General features: G+C 44.4%; 1 protein-coding gene across 5 annotated transcripts in view; it reads right to left on the bottom strand.

Moving 5' to 3' along the window:
* Positions 1–10,000, bottom strand: part of VPS13D (vacuolar protein sorting 13 homolog D) — a 429,405-nt gene that overhangs the window by 154,048 nt on the left and 265,357 nt on the right. For all 5 annotated transcript variants that reach the window (XM_085868630.1, XM_085868636.1, XM_085868641.1 and 2 more), the window contains 3 exons: positions 6,535–6,745; positions 6,240–6,415; positions 5,806–5,886 (listed from right to left, as the gene is read on the bottom strand). In XM_085868630.1, the coding sequence (XP_085724756.1) occupies positions 5,806–5,886; positions 6,240–6,415; positions 6,535–6,745 (468 nt within the window). The remainder of the gene's footprint in view (positions 1–5,805; positions 5,887–6,239; positions 6,416–6,534; positions 6,746–10,000) is intronic.

A 10,000-nucleotide genomic window follows, 5' to 3' on the forward strand; every position in this document is an offset into this window, starting at 1 on the left:
ATTTGCCCATTCTTCTGCACAAAACTGTTCAAGCTCAGTCAAGTTGTTGATGGAGACCAATCTTCAAGTCATGCCACAGAATTTCGATTAGATATTGGTCGGGGCTCTGTCTGGGCCACTCAACAACATTTATCTATTTGTTTCTTAGCCACTCCAGTGTAGCTTTGGCTGTGTGCTTCGGGTTGTTATCATGTTGAAAGGGAATTTCCGTCCCTTGCAGAGCTTTCTTGCAGAGGGCAGCAGGTTTTCCTCAAGGATTTTTATGTATTTTGCTGCATCCATTTTCCCTTCTATCCTGGCAAGTACCCCAGTCCCTGCTAATGAGAAACATCCCCATCACATGATGATACCACCACCATGCTTCACAGTAGGGTCGGTGTTCTTTGGGTGATGTGCTGTGTTGGGTTTGCACCAAACATAACGTTTTGCATTGAGGCCAAAAAGTTCCATCTTGGTTTCGTCACACCACAAAACTTTTTTCCACATGGCTTCAGAATCTCCGGAGTGGTTTTGTGCATCCCTCAAGCAGGACTTAACGTGGGCTTTTTTGAGTAATTGCTTCCTTCTTGCCACCCTACCATACAGTCCAGACTTGTGGAGTGCTTGGGATACTGTTGTCACGTGCACACAGTGACTCGTTTTTGCCATAAAGGCCTGTAGTTCTTCCAAAGTTTCCCATGGCCTCTCGGTGGCCTCTCTCATCAGTCTACTCCTTACTTGTTCATCCAGTTTGGAGGGACGGCCTAAATTAGGCAGGGTCTTGGTGGTACCATACGGCTTCCACTTCTTAATGATTGGCTTGATAGTGCTCCAAGGGATATTCAAGGTCTTTGAAATATGTTTATACCCCTCCCCTGATCTGTGACTTTCCACAACTTTATACTGGAGGTTTGTGAAAGGTCATTGATGCTCATGGTTGAGTCTTTGCTGTGAAATGCACTCCCCTCCAGAGGAAACCTACATGAACAGGTGATTTTATTCTGAAATAATCAGAATCACTACAATTTAACACAGATGGAGGCCATTTAACTTGGTGTGTGATTTTGAAGGTCATTGGTTATACCTGAGCTAATTTACAATTGCTATTTTTAGGGGGGTGGACACTTATCCAACCAAGATATTCTAGTTTTGCATTTTTAATTCATTTTCTGAAATTTGAAGATTTTTTCACTTGGAAGCTGTGGGTTATGGTGTAAATAAAGGTGCAAAAAGTCTGATTTAATGCAATTTAATAATAGGCTCTAAGGCACCAAAAGATGAAAAATTTGAAAGGGGGTGTAGACTTTCTACAGACACTGTAAATATTTAAAGAAAAAGACAGTGGCCTGGAAAAGTATCCCCCCATCTCCAAAGTTTTCCCATTTTGATGCCACCTGTGCTTATTTCATGATGCTTTCAAATCAAACCTAAAATATAGACTTCACAAACTACTCCAAAATGATAAAGCTGAAAAATGCAGATAAAATGTGAATAAGTTGGATTAACAGAGAAATTCAGATGATTCTCAGTTGTACAGGTATTCAAACCCTTTGCCTAATTTACCCTTTATCACTTCAGGAGCAAATTATTTGTTTGTGCGATTACAAAATAGGTGTAATAGGTTTCACCTGTTTGTAATCAGTGGTATAACCTAAAATTAAGTTCCCCACTTATCTTCAGAGTTTGAAGATGCAACTCACTTCATCAACCAACAAAGCAAACATGAAAAGCAAGGAACTTTCCACAGAAGTCAGACATAAAGTGGCGGAGAAGCACCGCTCAGTAGAGGGTTACAAGAAGATTTCAAAGTCACTCATTATCCCTTTGAGTATGGTGATATCAACCAATAAGAAGTGGAAGACGTATCATACCACCCAAACTTGACCCAGATCAAGGTCTGAGATGGGGGTCAGTATCTGCTTGTACCTCTCTTTTGTTTGCATCCCATTTATTTATCAAGTTTTCCTCCACCAAAAGCTGAAATACAACCCCAGTCACAGAGCCTCCCCCCATTTTTAACAGTAGGCTGCAAGCATTGCATGTCATAATATTCTCCAGTTATTTGGCTATGAATTGGCGTCTCTTAGATCCAAAAAGTTCAAACTTTGATTCATCAGACTAGAATACCAAATTCCATTGTTTGGTTGCCCAGTCTTGGTGTTGTCTTGCAACATGGGTAGATGGGGTAGAAAAGATGATGGTTTTGGATGGGGGAAGACAAGAGATGGGGGTGAACGGCTGTTTTGAAGACCAGGAAGAAAGAGTGGGATTGAAGAGGGTGTGGGAGTTTGTTCCAAAGGTGGGTAAAAAGAGGGATGAAAGAGTGAAGGTGAGCAGTGATTCTTGATTTTGGTAGTTTTACCAGAAGGGGGATGCTGGCGGACCTGAGGTGCCTTGCCGAAATATGTGTGGGAGGGTGGGGGGGACATATTTCAGACAGCGGGGGGGGGGTGAGGCTGGAGAGGAGACGCGAGAAGACAGAAAGACCACTGAATTGCCTGCGGTGAGAGAGTGAAGACCCAAAGACTCAGCCTCATCGAAGGAGATACCAATGATCCTAAATGCCTTGATTACCACAGCGTGAAGCCGAGAAGGGCGAGAGGCGGGAGCACCAGCCCAGAGGGGAGAGCATTGCTCCATTAGGCTGCGGAAGAAAGCTTTGTGTGGGGTCAGGAGCTAATGTGTTCCAAGGAAGGATTTTGGACGACGGACGATGCCTAGTCGGCAACTGGGTTTGGAGGCCAGCTTGGAAATGTGGTTTTCCCAGGAAAGATCATGGCAGATAGTGAGACCCAGAAGCTTGAATGAAAGGACTTCTTCAAGAGGATTGTTGAGAAAGTAGATGGGGGAGTTTTTCCAGACAGTCACAGTGAGAGTGTGAGATTTGTCAGGGATTGAAAGACATGTTCCACATGTTGGACCAGCTTGTGATTTTATCCAGATCAGCAGAAAGTGAAGAGGCTGCTGCTTGCCGATCTGAGGGAAGACAGATAGTACGGCAGAGGGTGGAGTCATCAGCAAAGAGATAAAGTGGATTTTCTAGAGAGTCAGAGAGATCTTTGATGAAAACCAGAAAAAGAACAGGGCCCAGAACACTGCCTTGAGGAACTCCAGCCTGAACAGGAAGAGGGGATGAGAGAACTACATTTAGGGCCACACTTTGGCTGCGACAGGAGAGGAAGTCTGCGAGCCTTAAGTGGAGATGGCCTTGGATACCATAGTAAGAAAGCTTGGTGAGCAGAGCAGAGTGTCAAACTGTATTGAAAGCACACGATATGTCGATGGAGATGGCTTTGATTTCATGTCTGGCATTGAGGATCTCTAACAATTATTGGGAGAGCAGAAGCAGCATATCCAGGGTAGAGTGACCTGGTCTGAATCCAAATTGATGATCAGAAATCAAGCCATTGGAGAAGAGGTAGGATTTAATGTCTGAAGCGTTAATGGATTCCATAACTTTGCTGACGATTGCGAGAAGGCTGATTGGTCTGTAGTTGCAGGGATCTGTTTTTGCACCTTTTTTATGCAGAGCAGTAATGTTTGCTGATTTCCCAGTAGATGGCAGATGACCTTGAGCAAATGGGAGGGTGAATAGAACAGAGAAAGGTACCTTGCTGCAGGTACCCTGTAAACCTGTACGAAACTGTTTTATGGTCAGGTGATTGGCGACTAAACCGTCTTCCCCACCAAGTTCCTGGTGAGGAGGGTGTATGGATAGGGACACCATGCAGGATTAAAACAAAACCTGTCTCAGGTTTTCCTGGGTCAAAACTAAGATCCAGGCTTTCAATGACATCTAGGATGCTACTGTCTTGTCTGTACCATTTTGAGGTGAGGATGTTGAGGTCATGGAGAGATTCACTTACCTTGGCAGTGATATTCATATCTCCATAATCATAATCATTGGTAAATGTATACAGATTGCACATTCATGACCTAGGTGCTATATTCGTGAGTTTGCGAGCCCCCCCCCCCTCGTGTTCTCCCACCCACACCAAGGATATCAGGAGGTGTTGCTCAGATGTTGATATTGTACAGTACTGTATTTGGAATATCTGCGCAGCGTGGTCAGCCCACCTGGGTAGCCGCTATGTCTTTCCTTCTCACATCAATGACAACTACAACAACAGCAGCAGTTCTCGAACTGTGAACACCCTGCTACTCCTCTCGACTCGCTGTCGTTGTGGTGGAGTCTGCGGGCCTATGGGGAAGGGCATGGTGATGATGCATGGTGGGCGTGATGATGGGAGGAGTGGCCGTGGGAGTCGGCAAGGGATATGAGGTGTGCGCGCCGCCTGAGACGTCATAGTAATGCTGGAGTCGGCCGGCTCGTGAGTGTACCGAGTACGGAATAAAGGGGAGCCGCGGGCACAGTACGCCCGCACTCGCACTCGTGCAACACAGCCCGGCTCGACTGTTCCTCCGCTTCGTGTCTGCCTGCTAAGCATCTCTCATTTCAGTACAGTACAGTCGTGAACTTGTACAATTTTTTTTCGAATTAATTACTCTTAATCATGGTCTCTGAGCATAAGTTGAGTGGGGAAGGACAGTCTGCTGAAAAGAAGCAGTAGAATGTGATGAGTTTGAGCTAAACAGTTAATATATTAGACTGGCTACGGATGTGACTGCGTCCACAGTGGCCATGAATTATCCATCTGAATTTCCCAACAACACCACCACCATAATCATCATCAAACTTCAATAAAAATACACTTCTGTACAGTATACTGTACTGTCATTTATTTATTATAACCCTTTGAACTCTGAGCTCCGAGGACTTTCGGCTCCCCCATCCTGGCCTCCCAAGAGAAAAATCCGATTGTACAGGTATATGGAGGTTTGAATAGTGGCTGGTAAAACAGCAGCTCGAGTCCATAGGGTTAATAATTGTTCTTAAACACTTACCATTTCCCCCCTATGTTCAGTCTGACCCAGGAACCTAACCCCCTTTTTCCCATTAAAACAAAGTATCTGTATCGCGAATTTTGCATTCGTGAGATGTTTCTGGGAATGTAATCCTCACAAACACGGAGGGTCGTGTATACACATTTGTATATACATAAATATCAAGACTCAATCACATCTCTCACCCATAATTGGAAGGAACAACCATTCAGATCTCACCTATTCAATTATCCCCAAGGTGATAATGATCTTTGCAAATTTAAAATCAATCCACCTCGTTTTGCCTGATCTTCCAGATCTTGTAATCAAAGAAAGCTGCCCAAAGCAACCATGAAAAGATACACAAGGTAAGCCCTTGCTGTTTCAAGCCCTACCTGTGTTCCTCTACAGCTGCAGACATTCACAAGTAACACATACATGAAAATTCGAATGCTATGCACTCACTCAGCTGCAGGACCAGTTGCATCACTTATTGGCGAGTCATCAGTGACAGACAATGTGTTTGGTTGCTCCCAACAGGGCATGCGGCAATTGCCATTATGGGATTCGATCTGTGCCTCGCTGCCTCAACAAGTCAGAGGGTCTAATATACTCATATATCTAGTGGTATCTGTGTTCTGAATGTGATTTATGTACAACCTCCACTAATAGCCTGAGATCAATGTAAACAACTGTGATTAAAGCCAAGCACAATATCAGTTTCCTCCAAAATGAGATTTGACCAATATATAGTTGTGTAATCTCAAAAAATAACGTGTACATCAATTACAGGAAAGAGTACGACGTGATGAGACAATAATTTACAAACAGAACTTATGCACATAATTGCGTGGCATTATTAACAACAGAGAAACAAAACAAATCTATCAAAAAGAAAAACATTGACATAAACAAAGATAAAGTACAGGTAGAAAGAAATACCGAGTTCAATATCCTGTGTCAGATCAGCTGATTGCAGGAAACTCTTTTGTCCTGGTCCAATCACACCAGCTGTAGATGTTCCTAGAAAGCAGTGAATCATAAATAAATCAAATTCCTACATCAATGAATTAAGAAATTCAGTCATTTTTAAAAATAAGCAACTGTGTATGCGCACATGTATTACAAAGGTGAGCACGCACACACGTGTGCGCATGCACACGTACGTACAAGCACACACAATGGGCTCTCCCTTTTTGGGCAACGCATGATAATGTGCATATCCCATCTTAGTTAGAGTCTATGAAAGACAATGAACCATGGACTGCTACGTGCAGGAGATATAAAAGGTATCTGTATATTTAACATTGGGTTAAGGCAGTTGGGATGATCTATTTAGAGAAAGGCACAGCCAACCAACTGCAAGAACTACAGACCTTTAATGTAGTATGACAGATCACATGGAAGTAGATTGCAAATGGTCATGGTGGGCAGCAGATGGATTAGATGACCAGCCAAAGGAAATGAAGTGACCTTGCTCTTACTCTTCCTTGATAGTGTTTCGTCAAAGTTGCTTTGGGGAAAGCCAAGGTTTTCAACAGCAACGCAGAACCTGAAAATGATAGTCAGACAAACAGATGGGTTTGGATTCAAGCAAAAGAATCAATTTAATAAAATCACAATTTAACTGTTAGAATGACCAGTAAATAAGCGAAATATGCTGGCAATGACCTGAATGGAGGAGAATTTGAACCGGGCAGTGCAAGGCATTCACGTTGACCTGCAGACACATCTCCATCATTGCCTGCCACGACCCAGTGCACAGGTGGCCGACAAAAGAGCAAGCCATGGCTAGGTGGCCGCGCTTGGAGGCGCCACTGTGTCAGGTTGAGAGGCACAGGAAGGAAGGTTCCAGGGGAAACTGGGGATAAAACCACTGGTTCTGGAAGGAACAAGATAAATTAAAATGTTGGACTGTTAGAGAATACAGTGGTGGGTTCCACCCACCCTCCCCCCCCCCAAAAAAAAAAAATCACTCGCATTCCTACACATTAATTTTTCACAATTTAGTTAACTGATAGTACATGTAAAATAAACCAATGTTTTCAATCATCATTTCCTCGAAGTTTTCTTTGCCAATATGAAGAACATTTTTGATACACTGTTTCAAGCTGGTCTACAAGTCATCAAATAATGGTCACCATGCAGATAATGCTTTCAATGCTTCTAAATCCTTGAGACTGCAGATAATGGGACTGGCAATGGTCAGTCACAAGATGACATGGAAGGGTTGGCCAGGTAATACTTGCAGAAAGACAGTGAAAGGACATGTGACTTGCTGGTATTTAAGGTGATGTTCAAGTTCTGGACAAAAAAAAGGAATACTTTTCTGTTCTAAATTAAGGGACATGACTGTGTTTTATCTGTCAATGTGTTTCAAGACTGCATGACATTGCAATAAGTAATCAGAAAAATATTTGAAGAGAGTTGTTAAGGGTAGCAGGAACGAGGAAGGATATATATATATATATATATATATATATATATATATATATATATATATATATATATATATATATATATATATATATATACACACACAACAGAAAAAGGATGGGCTCCTGTAAGCTGCCCTGAGATAAGACAGATGCCAAATGGAAAACAGAAGTATTTCTTCAAGGACAACATGTTGCTTTCTGGAATGAAGGAAGTCAGCAAGCCATGCATAGAACAGACCCTAAAAGCCATGATCAGAGACGAGGGGCATTCAAAAATGGTTTGAAACTCAGATATATCGAAAAAACAAGAAACGTTTTCAATGCACATATGTTCTTCAAACTAGTAATGCCCAACAACAAGCATTTTTGAGGCCATTTTCCCTGCGAGAGCGGGGGTTAGCCTTGTGGGCCCCATGAAAATCTTCTCCACTTTGCCCTATTTTCTGCATCTCCCCGAGTTAATCCCCTTCCCCGCATTTCTTCTTCCACCACCTTTAGCCAAGTCTTTCTCAGTCTTCCCAATCCTCTACTTCCTTCGACATTCATTTCCATCACTCTTCTGACCCAATCACATTCATCCTTCCTCAACACATGACCCAACCATATCAACCTGTTTCTCTTCATAACATCAATCACATGCTCTCTTCCCATCATCTTCCACAATTCATCATTTGTCTTCCTCTCTCTCAACGATATTCTGCACATCCAGCGAACCATTCACATTTCCACCCTTTCCAGCCTTCATTGCTGCTCTACGTCCATTACCCATGTCTCGCTCCCATAAATCATAGCACTTCTCACACATGAAGCATACACCTTTCCCTTCAACTTCAACGACACTCCCATCCTCGTCAGCATGCCACTCAGTTCCTGAAACTTCCTCCATTGCCGAGTCTGATCCACCTTCTCCATTCAGCATGTCTCCGAGGTAGCAAAATGTTTTCACATCTGCAACTCCCTCGATGCATACCTTCCACTTGAATGTAGCTGTGTCCAATAAGCTGACTCCAATGATAATTGAGGTAACACCGGTCAACAAGCGTATTATGAGAGTAAGGATTCGTCACTCCTTTGGTGTCATTTCCCTGGTCTCTGTCTATGCTCAGACTGAGGTGAGTGATCTCACCGTGAAGGATGCATTCTACGCCACGCTCGAGTCTGTGGTTTATCAGTGCCTCAGACGAGATACACTTATAGTCTTGGGGATTTCAATGCATCAACTGGAACTGAAAGGAATGGTTATGAGATGTGTGTTGGTCCCCATGGGTCAGAAACTATGAACCAGAATAGTACTAAGTTCCTTGACTTTGCAAGAAGTCATGGACTTAGGGTGGCCGGTTCATGATTTTAGCGCCTCAAGCTCATCGCTGGACTTGGTATTCCAACGCTTGTGGTGTGGCAAAGGAGATTGACCATGTCCTCGTTGATGGTCGCTGGAGGATGATCCAGAACTGCAGGGTCTACCGGAGTGCTCAGTTCCTCAATGCTGACCACCGGCTTGTTGTAGCAACTCTGAAGTTGCACCTTAAATCCAGGAGAATGGTATCATCCCAGCCAAGGCTCGATGTTGGCAAGCTCAAGGATGAGAGGGTCGCTACGGAGTTTGCGAACAAGCTGAGTGGAGATTTGAGGAGTCTGGGTGCTTTGGGAGGTCCTGAAGAGTTGTGGAGTGCCTTTAAGACCACCGTCCTTGATGTTGCTGGTGGATGTCTTGGAACTCACCGAAGGACAAAGAAGAATTTTGTCTCTCAAGGGACACTGGATACCTTTGACCAGTCGCAGGGCCAGGCTGAAGGGCAGAGCTGAGCTGTTGAGGGAGCTGAGGCGTAAAACTGTACATGCGCTAAGGGTGGACAAGGTGGCCTATGTGCAAGGCATCTGTGAGGGGGTAGAGCATCACCTGTGGTCAAGAGATTCTCGTCCTGCTTACAGGGGAATTCATGCATTGCATTCATCCAAGCCCATCCCTCGGTGTACTGCAGTTAGAGCGGATGGTGGTCGGCTCTTGACAGAGGAGTCCGAAGTGAAGGCCCGCTGGGCCGGTTACTTTGAGCAGTTGTACCAGGCTGATTCACCAGCTGTCGAGTTGGATGTCAGGGGTGTTACAATAACTGTTGCTGACCCTCCAATCAACTGTGGTCCACCTTCGCTTGTGGAAACACAGGCTGCGGTGAACCGGTTGAAAAGGGGTTAAGCTCCAGGGATATTTGGCATCCATGCTGAACTTCTCAAGGCTGGTGGAAATGCTGCACTCGTGTCGTTGCATGCAGTTCTGTGCTCTGCCTGTAACACAGGCATCATCCCAACTGACTGGAAGAGGGGCCTTGTTGTCCCTCTCTGGGAAGGGAAGGCTGATTGCCAAGACTGCAACAACTACCGAGGGGTGATGCTGCTCTCAGTGCATGGCAAGGTCTTTGATCGGATAATTCTGTATAGGGTTCGCCACCATCTGCTTGAGCACCAGCGTCCAGAGCAGTCAGGCTTTACACCAAAGAGGTCAACGATTGACTGTATCCTTGCTCTTCGGGTCCTCACCGAACGCAGACGAGAGTTTCGGCAAGGGCTGCTTGCAGCCTATGTTGATCTCTGTAAAGCGTTCCATTCAGTAAATTGGGATGCCCTCTGGAGGATTCTTGGTCTTCATGGGGTGCCACTAAAACTGATCGATCTGATGTCTGAACTCTACTCTGATACTGAGA

The sequence above is a fragment of the Eptatretus burgeri genome, chromosome 2 (assembly GCF_056783735.1).
Source record: "Eptatretus burgeri isolate ZD-2024b chromosome 2, Ebu_testis_v1, whole genome shotgun sequence".
Classification (NCBI taxonomy): domain Eukaryota; kingdom Metazoa; phylum Chordata; class Myxini; order Myxiniformes; family Myxinidae; genus Eptatretus; species Eptatretus burgeri.